General features: G+C 42.3%; 1 protein-coding gene across 2 annotated transcripts; it reads right to left on the bottom strand.

The window, feature by feature from the left end:
* Positions 1–304: 304 nt before the first annotated feature.
* bms1 (BMS1 ribosome biogenesis factor) lies at positions 305–18,291 on the bottom strand. Of its 2 annotated transcripts, none has more exons than XM_032574618.1 (23): positions 18,175–18,291; positions 16,363–16,548; positions 16,108–16,298; positions 15,807–15,886; positions 14,192–14,380; positions 13,955–14,097; positions 12,062–12,183; positions 11,504–11,697; positions 11,279–11,421; positions 10,707–11,140; positions 10,181–10,282; positions 9,478–9,629; positions 9,304–9,385; positions 8,889–8,950; positions 8,273–8,464; positions 8,003–8,191; positions 7,617–7,797; positions 4,504–4,562; positions 4,214–4,336; positions 3,469–3,616; positions 3,023–3,198; positions 1,040–1,201; positions 305–729 (listed from the first exon to the last, which is right to left on the bottom strand). In XM_032574618.1, exons 2-23 carry the CDS (start codon positions 16,533–16,535, stop codon positions 502–504), a joined length of 3,525 nt encoding a protein of 1,174 aa, XP_032430509.1. In that variant the 5' UTR covers positions 16,536–16,548; positions 18,175–18,291; the 3' UTR covers positions 305–501. The 2 variants fall into 2 exon arrangements, with proteins under 2 accessions (XP_032430509.1, XP_032430507.1); XM_032574616.1 differs by having other exon boundaries at positions 16,363–16,543; positions 18,175–18,281.
* Positions 18,292–21,969: the final 3,678 nt, after the last annotated feature.

Raw genomic sequence — 21,969 nt, 5'->3', positions numbered from 1 at the left:
GTATCTCAGATGGTGGCTTTAAAGATAAGCCCCTGATGCAATGAGCTCTACACAGAGCACCCAGCTGTTACATCAAACTGTGTTCCATGCAAAAAAGAAAAAGCTATACGAGTTTCTGCCTATGCTTTGTAACAAGGATCTTACCAACATTAGATTGGTACAGTGGCTCACTTTGAGCTACTTCTAAATCTTTATGGTCAGATATTAATATCATCTGACCATAAACAGTAAAAATGTAAGACTTAACAATTAGTATCTATTTGCATAGGTTATAAGTGCTCTGGTCTCAAAGATCCACGCTTCATCCTGATGTCGCATTTCTTTATTCCACTGTAGAACAAAGTTGTAGTACTGTCATGAAACCAGATACCATAATGTGCAGACCTAAACAGAAGATCTGAGCTCACACCAGGTTTTACTTAATAAAAGCGTCTCCAGGGAGACATAAAAACAGTCTGTCATAGTTCTCCAGAGTTCAGACACACAGGTCCAGTGAGGGAGCTAGAGGTCGCTGGACGCTCCCTTCAGGCTGGAGCGCTGCTTCTTCTGGTCCTTCTGACCCATCACTCTGTACAGCTTCTTCTTAGCCTCCCTCTGCCTCTTCAGCTTAGCCTCCTCGTCTTTCTCCTTTTGCTGGAGGAACTCTTTGTGTTTGGAGTGCTGCACCTTGTGGGCATTCTTCCTCTTGTAATTGTGGACTGTGCTCAGAGCATGGAGAAGTGCTGCCACCTAGAGGACCAGAAGAAACTGTCATCTTCTAACATGAGGACAAGACAATAAGCTGGCTACTGTTTGAAAAGAGATCACCAAGCTCTGATATCAGTGGAACCCACTCAGATCTTATAGACAGACTGAAAATCCTGTTTTAAGAGGAATTTCATTAACCCACTTTCAGCAAAGGATTGGTCAAGTCAAAATTTGGGGTTTTGTCTTGACAGATTTGTCTTAATAAATACAATAATGTAGAACTGCTTAAATGAAGTTGAAGTAACAGATAAATTTGAGAAAATCCTTTTCAATCCAGTCCGGTTGTGCTCACCTTCCTCTCATGCGGCTCTCGGATCACGCTGGGTCTCTGGAGGTCCCTGGGGGTCTTTCCTTTGGGTTGCTGCTGTTTGGGTTTGCTCTTGAAGGGGAGGGCCTTCTGAAGCTCCTTGGGAATATGGAGCGGATTGAAGCGACGCGGAGCTCGGACCACCGGCTAGATGGGAACCACATAGATTCGCAACCAATCACATCACGGAAATATTATATATACACATTAGATAACATTTGTAATAGTATTATGTATGTACAAATTACATTTAAACACCTTAAGTGCTGCAATGTAAAATAAAGCAGAAAAAGAAGCAGATAAGAAAAAAAAATCTAACAGGAAATAAAAATCAGGAGTGACAGTTGTTTCTTTTCCACAATAAAGACATTTCTGCATTTATTTCATAGAAGATCTCTGTATGAACACTGGATCTGTTTGTCATGTGAAGAGAGTCAACACAAACTGTTAAATTCAGATTATTGACGTATTGCAGGTGAATAATAAATGTCAGCACAATATTATTTTACAAAACCAAAGACATTAACAATAATGTATTCATACCCCTTGAACTTGAAAGAGTCCGACACAACTTTAAACCTACAAGACCTAAACCAGTTAAACTTCCAGTCTGAACAAGGAGAGTACTGATCAGAGATGCAGCCAAGAGGCTCATGGTGACTCTGGACCAGATGCAGAAATAAACATCCAATCTGTCCACAGGAAAACTATTAGTCATCTTCACTAATGTGGTTTTATGGAAGAGTGGTAAGAAGAAAGTCGTTGTTAAAAGAAAACCATAAAAATCCTGTTTGCAGTTTTCCAGAAGCCATGTTGGACACAGCAAACATGTGGAAGAAGGAGCTTTGGTCAGACCAGAACAAAATGAAACTTTCTGATCAAAGTGCAAAACATGGAGAACTAACACTGAACATCACTCTGAACACACTATCCCCACTGACAAATATGGTGGTGGCAGCATCATGCTCTGGGTTGCTTCTCTTCAGCAGGGACAGGGAGGATGGTGAGAGTTGATGGGAAGATGGATGGAGACGAATACAGGACAATGTTGGAAGAAAACCTGTTTGAAAAAGACTTGAGACTGAAGAGGAGCTTCACATTCCAGCATCATGGCCTCAGTACAAATCAGAGCCACATACAACCAAAAAATACAATCTAAACAAATGTGCAAGTCCAGTGCTGGCAGGAGAAATGGCTTGTGTTCTTTACTAAAGAGAAATTCTTCAACTGATAAAATCTGATGTCACTCCATTGTTGCTTACATTTGGTGAAGAAGGAAGTTATGATCAGTGTATTCTTCAGTGGTTTTCATATTGTTTTCTTCAGTGGTTCTTGGTGCAGCGCCCCCACAGGCAAGGGTGGGGAAACGGGTTGCTCTCTTCCACAGAAAACCTTGTGGAAGAGAACTGCACCAGCTTTGGTCCCCAATCAACCAGAGTCAAAAATTGTCAAAAATTAAATATTAATGTTTGTCCATTCGGAACTGACTGTGGATCAGCGCTAGAGCAGTTCTTTTGCAATCAGAAGGTTACAGGTTTGATTCCAGTTTCCTCCTGTCACATTTTAAAGGCACTTAACCCCAGGTTACCAAGCAACTTGCATACTGGTGTGTGTGGCTATAGCATAAAGCATGTGCATGACTGGAAAGACGCACTTCCCTAAAAATTCATCTTGCTGAATAATGGCCCAAGAGTTGGGTCAATGGAAAACCAGTGTCTTCAATCCAGGCCTTGAGGGCCTGTGTCCAGCAGCCTTGAGATGAGTACCTGGTCCAACAACCCTGAATCTCCTCCTCAGTATTCAGTCAAGTCCTGCTAATGACTTTATATTACTCGGGTGTTTTGAAGCAGAGACACGGGCCCTCGAGACCTGGAGCTGAGGAGCCCTGCGACAGACTAGGTTTGAGTGAATGAAATGTTCCGTCTCCTTGACAACCTGCTCAGAAGGCTGTCAGGATGTGTGTTGTACCTTGTACAGAGAGTCGGGGTTGGGTTTGTTGCGGATGCCCAGGTCGTGTTTGAGCTGCCCCAGGGTCCTCATGCCTGACCAGCTGTCCTTCTGACCAGCAGGGAGCAGCAGAGAGGTGACAGGATTGTAGAGCTGAGGGACTGACACTGGGTACCAGGAGCGCAGGAACACAATGTCTGCACACACACACACACCAAAACACACTGACTTTTCCACTCTGCAGCACTAATCTGGTGAATGCAGTGAGTTCACTGCAGCTAAAGAAAACTCAGAGGAAACATTAGTAGAGCTTGTAGAAAGTGTGTGTAATCCTCAGAGCACAGTTAACTGATACATACTTGAGAAATGTTTGCACATCTCATCTGAAGAGGATCCCAGGCAGGATTCCTCAGAGTCTCTAAACCTAACAGTAGTGCTGAGCAGCTTTGCACCATAGAAACACTCACCACTCATGAGCAGTCGGTCCTCAAATGTGGCTCTGAAAGCTCCTGCAGGTGAAGACAGAGCCTTCTTGATCTGACCCCTGATCCCTGACACGGTTCGCACCGAGGCTCCTTCAAACTTGGCCACCTCCAGCACAGTGTTGAACATACCCTGAGCAACAGAGCAACATTAGACCTGCTGCAAGGCAACGTCAGACCTGCTGCAAGGCAACGTCAGACCTGCTGCAAGGCAACGTCAGACCTGCTGCAAGGCAACGTCAGACCTGCTGCAAGGCAACGTCAGACCTGCTGCAAGGCAACGTCAGACCTGCTGCAAGGCAACGTTAGACCTGCTGCAAGGCAACGTTAGACCTGCTGCAAGGCAACGTTAGACCTGCTGCAAGGCAACGTCAGACCTGCTGCAAGGCAACGTTAGACCTGCTGCAAGGCAACGTCAGACCTGCTGCAAGGCAACGTCAGACCTGCTGCAAGGCAACGTCAGACCTGCTGCAAGGCAACGTCAGACCTGCTGCAAGGCAACGTTAGACCTGCTGCAAGGCAACGTTAGACCTGCTGCAAGGCAACGTTAGACCTGCTGCAAGGCAACGTTAGACCTGCTGCAAGGCAACGTTAGACCTGCTGCAAGGCAACGTTAGACCTGCTGCAAGGCAACGTCAGACCTGCTGCAAGGCAACGTCAGACCTGCTGCAAGGCAACGTTAGACCTGCTCGTGAGCTGGTGTGTGTAAATACACAGAACATGTTCCCACCTTAACAAAGCAGGTGTTCTTAAAGATCTTGAATGGATATCCAATCAGCTTGAGCTTCTTCACTATAGTCACCGACTTGTCCAGATCCAGAATGACTCCAGTGGCCGCGATACGAAAACTGGCCTGCAGACAAAAAAAAAACAAAAAAACCTGGAGTATAAAAACTGCACAGCTAAAAAACAGATTTTAAAGAAAACAAGATGTTTTTCTTAAACCTGTAAAATAAAGATTCTCAGATATATTGAGAATCTAGAGCAGATTGTAGTTTATCAACATGGAGTCAGTCTTACCTTAGTTCCAGTCACCGACTGCACAGCCAGGAAACCAGAACCCTGGGGTGTGATGGGACCTTTGAAGAGACAAACCCAGAGACAAGAACTTTTAAAATCACAATATCTGTTGGGTTTTCTTAGAAACTTTGTAATCTCCATCCATCCATCCATTTTCTGTTCACCCTTGTCCCTAATGGGGTCGGGAGGGTTGCTGGTGCCCATCTCCAGCTACGTTCCGGGCGAGAGGCGGGGTTCACCCTGGACAGGTCGCCAGTCTGTCGCAGGGCAACACAGAGACATACAGGACAAACAACCATGCACACACACACTCACACCTAGGGAGAATTTAGAGAAACCAATTGACCTGACAGTCATGTTTTTGGACTGTGGGAGGAAGCCGGAGTACCCGGAGAGAACCCACGCATGCACAGGGAGAACATGCAAACTCCATGCAGAAAGACCCCGGCCGGGAATCGAACCCAGGACCTTCTTGCTGCAAGGCAACAGTGCTACCAACTGCGCCACTGTGCAGACTTTGTAATCTACTTTGAGTAATTAATTGAGCATATTGCACTGTTTGATAACTAGGATCAGTTGGAATGTATGTATGATTGAATAGAAATGGCCTTTTTGTAAGTTCCTTGACGACATTTAATTTGAATACAAAAATAAAATTGAATTGAATAGTTAGACCAGCGTTTTCTATTTTGTGACAGAGCGCCAAAGAGGACATTGATTTCAGTTGCCTGCTCTTAAAGGGACGGCTTTTTACGATTTCCATTCTTCTGCAGCAGCACATTGAAATCTGGCTGACGAGTGGAGCAGAGAGAGTATTGATATGGCACAGTTTGGGGCATTGTGGTGCTGCAAATAAACCAGAATGCTGTAACACTAAGAGGTGGGCAAGATACACTGCCTGGCCAAAAAAGAAAGTCGCCACCAAAAAATGGTCACGCTCTCTAATATTTTGTTGGACCGCCTTTAGCTTTGATTACAGCCCGCATTCGCTGTGGCATTGTTTCAATAAGCTTCTGCAGTGTCATAAGATTTATTTCCACCCAGTGTTGCATTAATCTTTCACCAAGATCTTGTATTGATGATGGGAGAGTCTGACCACTGCGCAAAGCCTTCTCCAGCACATCCCAAAGATTCTCAATGGGGTTAAGGTCTGGACTCTGTGGTGGCCAATCCATGTGTGAAAAAGATGTCTCATGCTCCCTGAACCACTCTTTCACAATGTGAGCCCGATGAATCCTGGCATTGTCATCTTGGAATATGCCCGTTCCATTTGGGAAGACAAAATCCATTGATGGAATAACCTGGTCATTCAGTATATTCAGGTAGTCAGCTGACCTCATTCTTTGGGCACACAATGTTGCTGAACCTAGACCTGACCAACTGCAGCAACCCCAGATCATAGCACTGCCCCCACAGGCTTGTACAGTAGGCACTAGGCATGATGGGTGCATCACTTCACCTGCCTCTCTTCTTACCCTGATGCGCCCATCACTCTGGAACAGGGTAAATCTGGACTCATCAGACCACATGACCCTCTTCCATTCCTCCAGAGTCCAATCTTTATGCTCCCTAGCAAACTGAAGCCTTTTTTTCTGGTTAGCCTTACTGATTAGAGGTTTTCTTACGGCTACACGGCTGTTCAATCCCAACCCCTTGAGTTCCCTTCGCATTGTGTGTGTGGAAATGCTTTTGCGTTCACAATTAAACATACTCCTGAGTTCTGCTGTTGTTTTTCTTCGATTTGATTTGACCAAACGTTTAAGTAATCGCCGATCACGATCATTCAGGATTTTTTTCCGACCACATTTCTTCCTGGAAGACGATGGTTCCCCACCATCCTTCCAGTTTTGAATGATGCGTTGGACAGTTCTTAACCCAATTCTAGTAGTTTCTGCAATCTCCTTAGATGTTTTCTCTGCTTGATGCATGCCAATGATTTGACCCTTCTTAAACAGACTAACGTCTTTTCCGCGACCACAGGATGTGTCTTTTGCCATGGTTGTTTAAGAAATGAGGAGTTACTCATTGCATCAGCTGGGGTTAAATAACTTGTTGCCAGCTGAAAGATAATCGCCTATGCAGTACTTATCCAATAGGAGGCTTGTACCTATTTGCTTAGTTAAATCCAGGTGGCGACTTTTTTTTGGCCAGGCAGTGTATCATCCCACAAACACACCGGCTCACCTGGGAAATTATAAATAAACTATCAATTTGCAGCGCAGACACAGAGTTGAGCGATGGGCAAGCTTGTTGAGATGTAAAAGCACATGCCACACATAGTTCACACAGATGTGTCATTGTCACTGCATGTTAAACATGCACCTCTAACAGCACGGCTAATTGTGGTTCACATTGAGTTTGCACAAGCAGAGGAAATGCTGTGGCTTTTAAATTTCATAACTACCTTGGTGAAGTATTAGCTGAAGTAACATGAGGGGTTAGTATAGTATAAATGCTGATACAGGTGAAGCAACAATGTTTTCCAAATCATCCAGCTTGAGTGGAAGATGGCACACGCAAACCACGCTGAGGTGAACTTCAAGGGTGCAGTTGCCACAGCACACCAGGTGCTGATGGAGTGATCAGTGCCCCCAGCCCCCGACTTCTGTTCAATGCACCAATTATAAACCAGTCTTTCAGGAACAGCTCTGCTTTGCTGATGAAGTTTGCAGCGCAGTGGAGCACAGCAAAGACGCATACAGTCTGGGGTCACTGATATATAAATATATATATTTAAAATCAAAACAAGCAACGCTTAGCCTGGCAGGGGGGTAAGTAAAGCCTGGTGCTTGCCAGGTTTGTAAGCCACTGGGGGAAATCCTGAACAGTCAGTGATTTTTCTCACTGGAGAAATTGCTCCATCTATAAATCAGCTTGAAGTGTGATGGAATGATGTAGGTTCTCTGTTCAGAATGTTGAATATTATTTAAACGATGATTAATTGCAATTCAATGTGTCATTATTATCATATAAAAACTGTTAAAAACAGATAATTTTAGTTTCTTCCTATCCACTGAATCACCATTCAATCTGAATGAAGCCAGTTGTCATCGGTTTGAAACAGATTCAATGGTGAGTGGAACTTTCTTTTGCACAGAGCAGCAGCGTCTCACCCCAGATGGAGGCTCCACAGTGCATGTGCTGCGGCGTGTACTTGAGCAGGCGGTGGCGCCCGTTGTGATCTTCCATGTGAAACAGAGGGATGGTCTGGAAGCGACGCCAGCCCAAGGAGAAGATCAGAGGATCCTTCGTCTTCAGGATCCGCTCGTACCATCTGTGTTTCTTTAGTCGCATCTGGCACGCACACACACATACACACACACTTAATTAGGAATGCTTTATTGTCCGTGTTGCAGAAAGCTGTCTTTTGTCTTCACTCAACAACACCATCCAACACACTTCAACCATGGACTCAGCGGTTTAAAAACACCTAAAGATAATACACACTGCTTCATCTGGGTAAAGGTGCATGTTGTCAGCTGACAGTGTGTGTACATACCTGGAGATATCCTAAGTTGCCTTCGCTGGAGCCCAGCCCACCCAGGATTATGGGATAACGGGCATCAAAGTTTGTCACAAACTCACAGGGCAAAGAGCCGATTTCCATCCGGATGTACATTCCAGGTCGGAAGCCTTCATACTGAACCCTACTCTCATCATCCATGTCCCCAAACGTCGCTCTGTTCAGCTGGGAGTCAACAGAAAGACAGACAGGCACCAGTCAGTCAGGCTGGAAACAGCAACCAGTCAGTCAGGCTGGTTTTTGTACCTCCGCTTGCTTCTGCAGTTCCTCCTTCAGGTCGTCGAAGTATGTGGCATCTCCATCATCATACTCGGAGTTGAACCGTTCCTTCAGTCGGCGTTTCTTCTCCAAACGTTTGTTCTTCTGAACTTCTTCATCATCCATCTTCACCTGGGGCTCTTCATCCCCATCATCATCATCATCATCGTCCTGTGCATCCTGCAGATCACACGGTGCATTAGGACAACTATTGAGATGGTCAATCTGCACCAGTAGCCCCGAGCAGCTGGTCCCATCATGAGTGTTTCTAGTTGAAGATGGACAGCAGCCCCATGAACCCGTCACAGAGCTGACCTGACCTGACCTGACCTCTGGCTCTTCAGCAGTAAAAGCTGAAGAACCTCAGCATCTTTCCAAAGGATGAAACATATTAATAAATGAGATTATCACTGTACGTCACAACAACTCTCCTGAATAACAACTATATTAAACTATCTTTCCTGTCTTGTTTTGTTTTGGGTTCCATCATTGGTTCTGATAGTACATTACATCAGACATGTGTGAAGACATACAAGCCTCTGGAAGGAAACTAACTTAGTTCTTCAAACACAGACAGTCAGACTGGCGCTGCTGCATTCCATACCTGAGGCTGGCTCACATGGACTTCTCCCGTCTCCAGATCTTCAAAGTCCCCATACAGCTCTTCTAAACAAAGCATACAGACCACTCATATCAGTTCATCTTCCATATTGTTGGAATAATATCAATAGTAATCACAGGACAGAAAGGAACACAATGGAGGAACTATGGAGAAAAACACCCAAAAACACTGTTGGGTGGGACTATCAGAGCAATAGAGGACTGGGATTGAGTTTTAGACTTCTGCTGAGGAAGATAAGATCGATAGATAAAATCAGCTTTACATGCAATTTTCGGCCAATCACCAATCTCCTGAAATTAAGGAAATTGATGCTGGTGCTGATGACCCCCTCCCCCTAATAAGAGCATGAGAGTATGATGTAGAGTAGAGTGAGCTTCTGTTGCTGAACTCTTCCTACCATCTTGTTTCAGCAGCGTGGCTGCATCCTGGCCTTCCTCCCACTTCCCCGTGACGAAGCAGTCCCTGATGGAGTCCAACACCTGAAACACACAACATTCCACCTCAACATGGCTGCGTTCTGTAGGCCACCAGCTCAGCGGCCTCGGTGTGGACAAGGCAGGTGGAAGTTGACCTCTTGGACATCCCAGTCGTGGCTGGTGTCGGCATGGAAACGGGAACAGTCCAGAGCATTTGCTTGGAGCTTTTTGCTTTTCTGAGGTCGGCTCACTCTGAACAGCCCTCCCAGTTCCTCCTCCTCTTCCTCCGATTCCGTCACCTCAACAACTTCAAAACAAAGCCAGTGAGTTTGAGACATCTTTCAGAGAGCCACACTGTATAGATGTTAGCAAACTTATCACAATATAAACATTTCATGTCAGTTGATATTTTTTGTTTTAAATATCCGAAATATTGCCAAACTGGTGGCGAGATCATTCCTGTTTTATCCACAATTTTCTCTCCACATTATTGTTTGTTTTTTTATTACAAGCTATGAAGCACAGCAATGAACCCTGAAACTGCTGCTGTGCAAGTTACTCAACAAGTTGTTGCTAAGTAACACTTAGCTGCTTAGCTGGCTGTGAGAGGTGGAGCGGCTAAAGCTTTTCCTCTGCCTCCATCCCCCAGAATGCTGTGCAGATCTGGGGTATGGAGTAATTTCAGTGAAATTACTGAATATTAAATTGTATGCATCATCTATTGACCACATGCTTATGGTGAAATATGTTGTTATTGATGTACTGCCACGGCCTAATAGATGTTCATAAATGAGTCACAAAGGCTCAATCATAAATCTACTGATTTATTATCTGAAGAAATTAAACCAGACTGCGTACCTGAACCATAAACAAGTTTTCTCAGATTTGGGGCAGCTTCTTGTTGCCGTAGGAACGCCTCCGCTGCTTTCTGCTGCAGACCCTCCTTCCATCTGAGAGCCCCTGTGGGTGTGAACAGAGAGTTAAAGCATGAAGAGAAAACACAAAGTCCCTGCAGGTCAGTGGCCGATCCTGTTGGTAGAACCGGGTCAATCAGGAGGATGCAGTGAGGGAGGGGAGTCCCCTGGTGGCCTGGGCCCAGTATGAATGTGTGAGCAAATACAACAGTTCTGAATCTATGTGACTGAACATGGACTGTTGGGCTTCATTTGAAGCATGTCAGATCCTTTCAGGTCTCCTTCAGAGACATAAACTAACAGCTTTGACTGGTATACAGCAGCAATTAAAATGGAAAAAAAAAACCCTAAATAAATCAGTAAAAAAAATCTCTCAGCTACTCGATAGCTAAAGGCTCAAAGAGAAACATATTAATACAGTGAACATGTGGACAAAACTGAAGCAGATCTAAAGGACCCAGGATAGTTACCCTCCTCCTGATCCTCCTCACTCTCTCTTTCAGAGTGCTGCTTGCCCAGCTCTTCCTCGCCATCATCAGTAAGCTCATCCTCTGATTCTTCATCCTCTTCCTCTTCAGAACTGTGGCCAGAGTCTCTGGGTGTTCCTGCCTCCTCTTCCTCTTCACTCATCTCCAGCTCGTCTTCACTGTCTGCGAACGCCGGCAGCTCAGCACAGCTTCCTGTTCTTCCTCTCTCTGCCTCCAGCTTCTGCTTCTTCTGGGGTGGAGCGCCACCTGCTGCCGTCTCTTCACATTCAACATCACCTTCATCATCAGCCTGGTCACTGCCTTCGCTATCATCTTCCTCGCTGACATGCTCCTCCTCCTGGGTGAAAATCACCTTCCTTCGCTCTCTGTTGGTGGTGGGATCCCAGACACTTTGTTCTTCAAGTATCTCCTTCTCTCTAACACACACACACAGTTGATTAGTATCATTATTATGATAGGTATCTGTGTGTGTGTGTGTGTGTGGGCGTGGGTGTGTGTGAGAGAGAGTTTACATGAAGCAGACAGATGCATCAGTACACCATGTGAGAACAGACCTGGTGTGTTGGCTGATGTGCGTCGGGTCCAGAGTGGCTGAGCCAGTGAACAGAGACACCTTACTGGCAGCCATCTTGGTGTCCAGAGTAGAATGTGTGTCAATGAGAGACTGGACCAGCTCCGTGGTGGGGCGCGCCTCCTCCTGTCAGCCAGCAGGCGGGACAGTGAGCAGAGGCCAGGTGGTCATAATGAAATGCTCAGACCTTTCATGAAGAAGCATGTACCTGCAGCTGGTTGACGTGGCTGGCGGGCAGGTCGATGTAGACGGCGTCCTTGTCATAAACCAGCCCCCCCACCCCTCCCATGGGGGCGTACAGCAGGCGCTCCTTCTCATTCAGAGCTCTCTTCTTCTGAGCATCAGGAAGTGGACACGGGTCGGACAGGAAGCCCAAGTCTCCCACCTGGAAGTCTCCTACACCTGTCGTCAGACACCACATTACAGCAGCAGGTTGGCTTTCCAATGCAAAGCCTTGACTTAGATTGAACTATGTGTGCTAGGCTACATTCACACAGCAGGCAAACATGACCTTTACCTGACCTTCGCGCCCATCAGAACGATCTGTGATCTGAGCCACTTCCATATGTGGAACTAAATCAGATTCTTATCTGATAATTCTCAAAGCGTCTGCAGTCTGAACATCCATGTCACATTTGATCAGTCTTTTGCATCATTGATATGAAACATGCATAATAATTGAATCAGAAGTGAATCTCAAAGTGCCAAGAGGGTGAATGTGTGAAGGTTTTCAGGCCTGAACACATCACAGCTCTGCTGAGTGTACCTGGGATGTGGACCTGGCTTTTGTTTTTCAGATGTGCCCCTCTCAGGTAGCCGTACAGAGACACCGTCCGGTCACATTTAGGATCCGTCCTGACCTGCTCTGGGTCCGTTAAATCCTCCATACTGAAAAAAACCCCCCAGAGAATTATGAAGAACTGAAATATAAAAACCAGCATTAAGAAGATTAATTATTAGTGCCTTCAGGTGATGTTAGTGTTATTAAAGCAAAACACAAATTGCTGACAGCCCTGCTGTTCATTTGACTTTCCTAATAAACGTCAAGATAAAGAACCAGAAATCCCAGCTCAGTAGAGATCATATGCATATGGTTCAATCTGAACTGTTTACAGTGACATCACAAGTTCCTGGCTGCTGGAGCCCCATCATGTGGAACATCAAGTGATCTTGTTCCGTTTGCTTTTGTCCCTTTTTTCTCTAAATTGGTAGCAATTCTGCAGAAAATATTTTCTGATGTTTTTGATGATGCAACATGATATTAAACAGATTGTAAATTTAAAACTGAATAACACTTAGAAATCTAAAACAAACTTCCAGAAAACTGGAAAACAGCTGAAACACTGAGTTCTTTTAAATCAAGACTAAAAACCCTGTCTAGAGTTACTTTTGATTAATAATAAATCAAACATGGACCAACATATTCCATGTGTATTGCTGATTTTGATGATGGCACTTGACAAAATATAATGTTTGTTACTGGTTTCTCAGTTGGTCACTGCATGTTGTTTTTAGGACTTTTTAATCTGTTTTATGATATTTGAACTGCTTTGTGGCTGAAATGTGCTACACAAATAAACTAGATGAGGGGTTCGCAAGTCCAGTCCTCCAGAGCTACCATCCTGCAACTTTTAGATGCATCTCTTTTCAAACACACCTGGTTCAAATAAACTCCTCGTTACCAGCCTATTGCAGAGCTGAATGTTTGCTGGTGAGGAAATTCAGACATTTTGAAGCAGAGATGCATCTAAACATTGCAGGATGGTAGCTCTTGAGAACTGGACTTGGGGACCCCTGAACTAGATTGTTTAAAATTCTGGTTTGCAATAATGTATTTAGCCACTTAGATGAGCTTACAGTGTCACAAACTGGGTAATTATGGAAATGTTATAAGAATTTTGATTCATGTAAACGAGAAACTCTTCATAATGTTTACCAAGCCCAAAACTAAAAGTAGTGTTGGTTCCATGAGGGCAACAACGGAAAACAATGATTTTAAAATATGATTAAATTTAGTCGTTGTGTGCAGCATAGAGATAAAGTTGCGCTATTTAACAAGTGTCCTGATGTAGATGGTTCAATAACCAGCAAATTGCTCTTGATTCTTAATAGGTTTCAGAAGTATACAAGCCATACAGGCTACTGTCAAAAAGAAGGAATGGATTTTCAAATGCTTTTTATCATAAATCTCAATGAACACCACAAAATATCATAATTAACCATATCATCCATACCCAAGCCCTGACAATGATCTAATAGAATCATTAACTATGCGACTAACAGCTTTTTCCACAAGTTGTGAAATCTGTCCAACTTCCATCCCCTCTGGCCCCTGCAGATGCGCACGCACACCCACACACAGCTGCACTAAGCAAAGACTGGTTAAGACTTTAGCAACAGACATTTATATACTTTAGAATTTTATTTATCATTGAGGGTACCACTGCAATTTTGTTATGTTTTAGAAACATAACTACAAATAAGAAATAGGAAGATAAAGACTGAGTTTCTGCACACACTCACACTTCAACTGCACCTCAAAAGCAGTCAATTTGTGTTATTTTAATAATAGTAATATTAAGAATGTCAATAAAGTTGGCCAAGTAAAAACTCCCAGGCTGCACTTTGTGAAAGAGGAATTTCCACAGCTCCCACTCACCGGTCAACCAGCAGATAGGGGTGAGACGTCTGCCACACCAGAGGACGAAACTTCATGACTGAGATGAAGCGGCCCAGGTTCTTCACCTCCTGGGTCTGGTACTCCCCGTAGACCATCCCAGACAGGTAGAACAGCTTGGCCCCCTGCAGGAGCCAAATCCGGCTTACATCACTGCCCTGAGCTCCACTATCTGGACAGAGAAGCCGTCCAGCCGGAAACATCTGATGGTGTACCTACCTGGTAGACTTCGGTCCAGAAGCGGTGCTTCAGGGTTTTCTTAGTCTTCCTGAGTGACTTGTTGTTCTTGAATGAATCCAAGTGAGTCAGGACACCCATTATACGAGGGAAACCATGAACCTGACAAATGTTGAGGAACTCAAAGGTCTCCATCTCAAAGCCGAAGCTAGCATCAATTAGCATCAACACCTGCAGACAGAAAGAAGCTGCTTCACTCACTCTGTTTTTTAACATGTTCAACTGTTCCAGACCAACAACAATGTAATAATGTAGAAACAGCTGAAACCAAATATTTACATTAGGGTCACTGACCAGATAAAGCATATTGTATGAATTACAGGTGAATGACTGTGCTTTCATTCCGTGAACACAAAAAGTATAAATGATAAATATTTCTCACAGAAAACTTTAAATGCAGAAAATGTTTTCATCTGCACTAACCGAGTCAAACAACAGCGCCATCTTGTGATGTAATCAGAGTAGGTCAAACCATAAACAACTGAAGCTGAATACATGAAAATGGAGGAAGTTGTGAGGATTTCAGTGAAGATTTGAGCAATTTATCTGAAGCTTTAGAGGAAGAAGTTAGATGTAGTGTGAAGAAGAGGGAGCTGGTTCTACTGAAGGGACAATGGCTATATTTATTTGAGCCAGATAGTTCAGGAAGCAACGGTGACTCCAAGGTTTCTCGGGAGGAAGGATCCAATGATGAGGAAATGAGAGTGGAACCTTCTGGTATCAAGAAATTGGACCCAAAAGGACGAACCGGACTGCTGGAAGTCCACAACTCTCTGATATCTGGGCTGGTTTTTCTGAATTTTTTCACACATTAAAGTTTTTTTTAGGTGTTGCCTTTAAATTCAACAATAGGAGGGTTTATGATTACTTTAATGTGTTAATTTTGATTAATTAATTACATACTCACTTTTTTCCCACCCCAACATACAAAGGTTCAGCCCAGCACCTTTGTATTCACACATTTCTGGTATGCCCATAAACGTGGCACACAAACAACGTCCTTAAACAAAAGTGATGTTAATTTCTGCTTCTAAACCGATCTGATTGGATGCAGGAGAAGACCATTGTTGTGTTCAAGTTGTACTAAAAGGAGTTAGTACATCAGCAAAGCTAATCAAGTCTAAAATATAATCTCCATGCTGCAGCAGAACAAATGTCCAACACTAATGTCAGCATTCACATTTCTGAAGAAGTTTTTGATTAAAGTGCTATTATTTAACTCAAAGTGTTAAATGCGTCCCACCACTAGAACTAGAAGCATTCAGTCACATTATCTGAGCTTTCCCAAAACATTTAAAAGGCACGTTAAGTTTAGTGTATGTAACCTTCTGACTTTGACTAAATGAATTCCTACATCTATTCAATATCGTGGCATTTAGCAAACCCAAATCATTTAGTTGATCTGAACTGATCTAAAAGGTTTTTGACTGATTTAACGTAACACAAAGAGAACAAAGTTTGTGTCTCTTAATATCTGGTTCCAGCTTCATGTACTGGATCCGTCTGGGTTTCATCCCCTCTGTAATTGTGAAATCCCTTTATACCAGCTCACTTGCCCAGTGTTATTACATCCATTAGCTCTGAATAGAACACTCACCAGGTCTGCCACCTTAGCCAGATCGATCATCGTGTTGATGTCGTTGTTACACTCCATGAACGTCAGCCGACGCTTCTTACCTAGAGAACACACAAAGTCCATGTTTATTTTATGCAATAACTATTCCTACCATAAACTGATCACATGACAGCGGGTCATCCAGCTAAGAGATTAAATAAACATCTATATTTTTTTAATTACATGATTTAAAATATGTCCTGATATGTAAAACCTGAAGATGATCAAATGTTTTACTACATGAAGTCGAGTGGCTCTTGTCAAAGTTAAAGCTGAAACCTACCGGACACAATAGTCACAGGTCCACATATATCTCCAAGCTTCTGTCTGGTGAAATTCTTGATCAGGCAGCGGATCAGGGTACTCTTTCCCACCTTTGGGGGTCCAACCACCACAATCACAACTGGCGGAGGTTCCAGTGGGGTTCGGTCCACCACAGGGATGTGGTGCTTTTTAGCTTTGATGTCTTGGGCCCTGGAGAGAAACAAACCTTTAGCAAACTATTATTGGAAAACACCAACTGTGTAGTGGAAAGAACCTGTGGAAGGTCTTGGCCATGCGGACAGCAGACTGAACCGAAAACGCTTTGGGGTTACGTTTGCGCTCATCTTCTTCTACCGATCCCTCCTGTTTCTTGGCTTTCTTCTTCTCTGCCTTTGGTCCGCTGTGTTTCTGCTGGTGCTTCTTCTGTTTCTTTACCTTTGCATCCATGTTGCTCTCTGCGCTGCACAAAGGGAAAATGGCTCACGAAAAGGCATTAAATAAAGTATTATTCAAACTGTTTCACAGCAGTTGCAGTTGGGGTGAGAATCAGTGAAAACAATCTCAAAGTGTAAAAGTTACAGATGAGTGAATGGTAATAATCCTACCAGCATATTTAGCTGCCAGTGTTTTAATGCCTTTGGTCAAACTCCTCAGTGCACCAGAACATAAAACTCTTTCAACCTGATGGGCAGCTTAAACTGAGATGGATGAAAAACCATGGTGAGAATATTCCGCCTGCCAGAAAAGTTTACACCACAAAGCTCCAGTTTGGGAGGAATAGGAAAAGCTACTTAAGGGGAAATGCACCACAACCCAAACCCCAAAATAACACCAAAAGCATGATGGTGGCAGCATCATGCTCTGGAGCTACATTCATTCAGCTGGAGTTATAGTTTTGTCAAGGTGTATATAGATCTGTCACAACAAACAATAAATCAATTAATCGCATGATAAATTACATTTTCCACTTGCATGATTTATCGATTTTCTCTATCAAAAACTGGATGACATAAATCTTAAGTCTTCAGCAACTTTGGTCTCAACTAGGCCTTTTTTTATGACAATTTTGTTTACAGTGACTTCATAATTCATTTATTTCATTTTATTTGTTGTTTTGTTCATTTATTTTGGATATTTAAAAATGACCATTGTATTACTTGTGGACTCAAAACCAAAATGAAATTGTTTATTGTGATAACTTCTGGGTCAATTTATCGTCCAGCAAAATATGTTATTGAGACAGGTCTGGGTGGATAAAATTATGAACACGACTAGTCAGTTTAGACTCTAAACTTTTACATGTCTGCTACCGACCTAGAGATGAACGGGGATGTTTCAGGATCACGGTGAGCCGAAAAAGCATCCAACTCAACAAAACATTACTTCCTGAGAGGAAAGGAGTTGAACTAGCCAAAGCAGAGTCCTGAACTAAATGTTTCTGTGGATCCTCCTGAAGAGGCCCGGGGACAGGAGGACCCCAGAGGGAGGGAAGATCTGGAATCCAGACTAATTCCCGGTAAGGACTAAATCCTGAAGACTATGAGTGTACCGGTACTTTATTCTGAGAAAAGAATTGTTGGTCAAATAAAAAAAAATCTTAGAATCTGATCCTTGATTTTGCTTCTACATCAGGCTCTACTTGTACAAATAAAGCTGGAATGTAAAATTGTAAAAGTAGGAGAAAATGTCTAATGATTTCATCAAGCTAATAATTGAATATTTTATCGGGTTTTAGTTTAATCCAGAAACACTTCAAACTACAGACATGAACAAAAAACATCAGACAACTTCTGAGCTCACCTGAGGACAACAGCTAGTAAAAGAGCAAATGGAACTCAGCTGGTCGCTGTGCCTTTCAGGGTACAACCCGAACAGGTTTCTGGTTTATTTCTACCTCAGACTATTAAAAGAGCTAAGTGCTTTTAAAAACTGTTTTCAACCCACGGAACGTGAATATGCAGCCAGTCTGCTGGTTAAAAGCCGCCATGTTTGGTCTGTAGAACAGCCCACTGAGTGGAACAGACTGCGGGACACGCAGAGTTAGAAACACAACCTAAAACAGTCCGCATGAAAACATAACTGTTACCTGAAAACTAAACCGTCCGCAGAATTCCTCCTGGTAAACTCCTGGTTTGGTCTCACACGTGCAGAGGAAACGATGAATGGGAAGTTTGTCACCGTGCAACAATTCTCCAATCCGACTGAGAACAAATATTCGAAGGTTCCGCACAAGGGGTTATGGATTGCCATACTATATCACCCCCTGTTGGTTGAATGAAACTGGTGCATCTACAGGCAAATATGTGTTTTATAGTTTGTTTTTCTTGTTGTGTATGAATTATAATGGCCTCATTCAGGATTTTTCCTAGTCTTTTCATTCACCGTCAGGCATGAAAATAGTAACCTCCATCACAGGTGGGTAGAGTACCTAAAAACTGTACTCAAGTAAAACTACAAATATTTCAACTTGTTTTGATTGAAGTATAAGTTCAAAAAAATAGTAATCACAAGAAATTACTCAAGAGTAATAAAGTATTTGGTAAAAAAAAAAAAAGTCTATTCCAGTAAAGAGTAACTAATCAAAACATCAATTATTTAATATTTTAAAATGACAGACAGATCTAAATATAAAGTTATATTTAGAAATGTTGGGATTTTAAAAACCAAAATGAAATATAATTCATATAAATAACATAATTACAAAATAACAAAATTAGGCAAAAAAAAAAAAAATCAAAATCAGTTTCTTTCTATATAAAATATGAAACTTTAACAAAAACTGCAAGGGTGTGTGTGTGTGTGTGTGGGGGGGGGGGTGTAGGTGTGTGTGTGTGTGTGGGTGTGTGTGTGTGTGTGTGTGTGTGTGTGTGTGTGTGATTGGTTGAAGTAAAGCCAGGAATACTGATGGACCTTCCAGACACAGCTGTCTTTGTACCACAATCACTGTAGCTGATCTGTATTCCACTCTTCATGAGACAACTAGCACCAAATGGCTGGACCTCTGTTGAATTATCTCAGTCACTTTAAAGTGACTAAATATTTATCTAATCCCTTATTTTAAGTTAAATGAAACATTTGTCATTATTTTGTAGAAACCAGTTTTCACGTTTTAAGGGTTTTCTGTCATTTTTTTGAAGGGTCATAAAAGTTTCATTTTGTTGATCATGCCTGAAAGATTTGAAAGAGTATAAGATCCAAGGGGTTGAATGCTTTTATACTCATTGTATTTTTATTGTTCTTTATACTTTTAATTTTATTTCCTCTAAAGTTTATAAGTATGTTTGTACACCCAGAGCTTGTGAAAACAAATGTTCTGTTTGTGTACACAATCTTGTCTGACAAAGCTGATTCTGATTCTGAGACATGTCACATGACGTGACAGTTTCTAAAGGTTTTGGATTCCTTTTTAGAAGTTATGCTGCGAAACATCTGCTGTACGACCTACTGCTGGTCAGAACCGAGCAGAACTCTGAGTTTTGCCCTGCAGCTGGTGGAGTGACTGTCACATTACAAACCTTTACTCTATTCACCCATAGACCAAATGGTTACAGGCTAGCACTGCAAAATAGAGGCCGATGTTTAATAATAAAAAAGACAATACAATGATTGACTTCCAATTTTAAAAAACTTGCTTTACTGTACAGTTTTATACAGAAGAAAAACTGGTGGGAATTTTATCTCAACACCAAAAATGTTGAAATAACATGTTAGAATCATCACAAGCATGGGATGGCTGCTCACTACTGAGTCATTTTTTTATACTTTTTGTTCTGCTTTGTTTCTTTTCCCCCTTTGTGGTTAATGGTATCATACTGTTAATAAGACTGAACATTCATTTAGAGTAGCTTGCTTTCGATAATTTGCCTACTCTGTCTTTTGGATTTTACTCCCATTTTTTCTTTTAACATTTTTAAACTCATCTCACAACCTGGTTCCAATCCAGTGATCCAATGAGAATACTTATTGGTCTTAAGATTCTGATCTTAAGTGTGTGTTTCAGTGTGAGAAGAGTTTTTATGAACAAGGATTCTTAGAGCATGCCCACAGGTCTTTTTTATTTAACATGATATAACTCTTGAACAGGTGGCATGGATTTCAGGTAAGTTGCCAACTTCATACTTCTGTCAGGAACATCACGCAGATGTGATGGACACATACAACAGTTTATGTTTAAGCTATTTTGTTTATCTTAATTATAAATATCAGGAGTTTGAGAGGAAAACATTTTTCTAATCATTAATCATATTACCTGTATATTCTTGTCACAAGCAGCAAAAGCAGGATTTTCCGTCCGCGACAGTGCAGTAACACTTTTACACCACTGGGAGGGGCTAGTAAACAACGCTAACTACTGCAACTTCATCTGCAGCAGTGTGGAACTGAAGAGCAGTGTCAGAAGGAAATTAATGGCAGTATGACAACGGAGGCCAGGACAAATTATGTTCTAGTATCAGTGGAGGAGGTCGTAAATAGAAGGTTTTGATCGGCATTGGACAGGGCTGACCTGAATTTTGGTCTTGTAACGCCAGATTTTAGCAGTATAATTACAGTCGCTGTCGTCATCACCATTGTCATCTCCTTCTCTGCATGGATTGATTTAATTTGCAATGTATTATGAAGAGTCGACTAAACTCCCAGCTGCCTTTGAACTTCCTCTCTTAAACATTAAGAGCTTGTTGTCCTTTGGATGATCCATTTTCACCTTCATCCTAATTTACTGTTATTGATTTTAAAGCATCTGGCATGCAGCCCAGTCCTGCACTCAGCCAAAGAATATGATCATCACAAGTTTGGAGCAAAACTGGAGATGGGTCACAGATGAGCAGAAAAAATAAAATAACGCAAATGAGCTTTTGTCCTACAATTATAATAAATTTGTTTTCCTAGATAAAAATGAAAAAGAACTAATTTTGGTAGGTCTTTTATTCACAGCAGCACATTGTGATATCTGCTAGAAATTAAGACTTGAGACATTCATTTGATTGTGAGGAAACATAATGTTGTTTTAAAGGGTTTTTAAAATAAACATACAGGAAAAAGGACAGGACTATAAGTGGACATTTTTTCAGGTGGGCAGCTGAAAGACTTCTTAAAGTCAGCGCTTGTGTTCAGCTCTGTCCTGCAACAAATACCTTTTGGGACTCTAATTGGCCTGAGCAGTTTTCCATGGCTGGTCAGACCCAATGCGATGCGGCTTCTAAAGAGAGAGGGCCACAAGCAAAGTATCAGGGCAGGTCGGTCTGCCCTGATACTTTGACTTGGGAAAAGAAAATGGAGGCTGTATTTTTGCGAATTGTTCCCTATGTCATTTTGAGAAAAAAATATTTTCATATTTCTTCGTCGGAATTAGTTGAACATTTTTGATGTGGAAAGTTAAAATTGAGAGTTTGAAACCAAATATTTACATAGACAAGAAAAAAAAAACATGTGCAACAGTTATATTTTTCAGTGAGTATTTCGATAGAGAATAGACAAATAATATTATTTAACAACAAATCAGTGGCTTGACTTACAAAAGATATTGACACATTCGGTGTCACCTTTAAAGACATGACTGACAGAAACTCGACAAAGCCCGCACAATCCATACAAACACATGAAATGCATAAAAGAGTTCGCAGCTTTCACACTAAAATTTGTCGAAGGGATAAATTTCGGAAAGTGCGCGCACAAATTTTTTTTTCAGATGTTCCCAATTTGCGTGAAATGGAGCGCAGCTGCTGGTGCCGCGTGGACCTCACTGTCCCCATCACGTATTCAAGACAACACCAGACAGACAGACAGACAGACAGACATACAGATTGCTCCTGGAATAAAAATAAAACAGCTAGCTGTGGAAAGTGTTTTGTTTTAGTGTGCAAACAAGGGAATGCTTTTTCAT

Source organism: Xiphophorus hellerii, chromosome 10, assembly GCF_003331165.1.
Source record: "Xiphophorus hellerii strain 12219 chromosome 10, Xiphophorus_hellerii-4.1, whole genome shotgun sequence".
Lineage (NCBI taxonomy): Eukaryota > Metazoa > Chordata > Actinopteri > Cyprinodontiformes > Poeciliidae > Xiphophorus > Xiphophorus hellerii.
The sequence above is the reverse complement of the archived record's forward strand: the minus strand, read 5'-3'. Positions and strand labels throughout refer to the sequence as shown.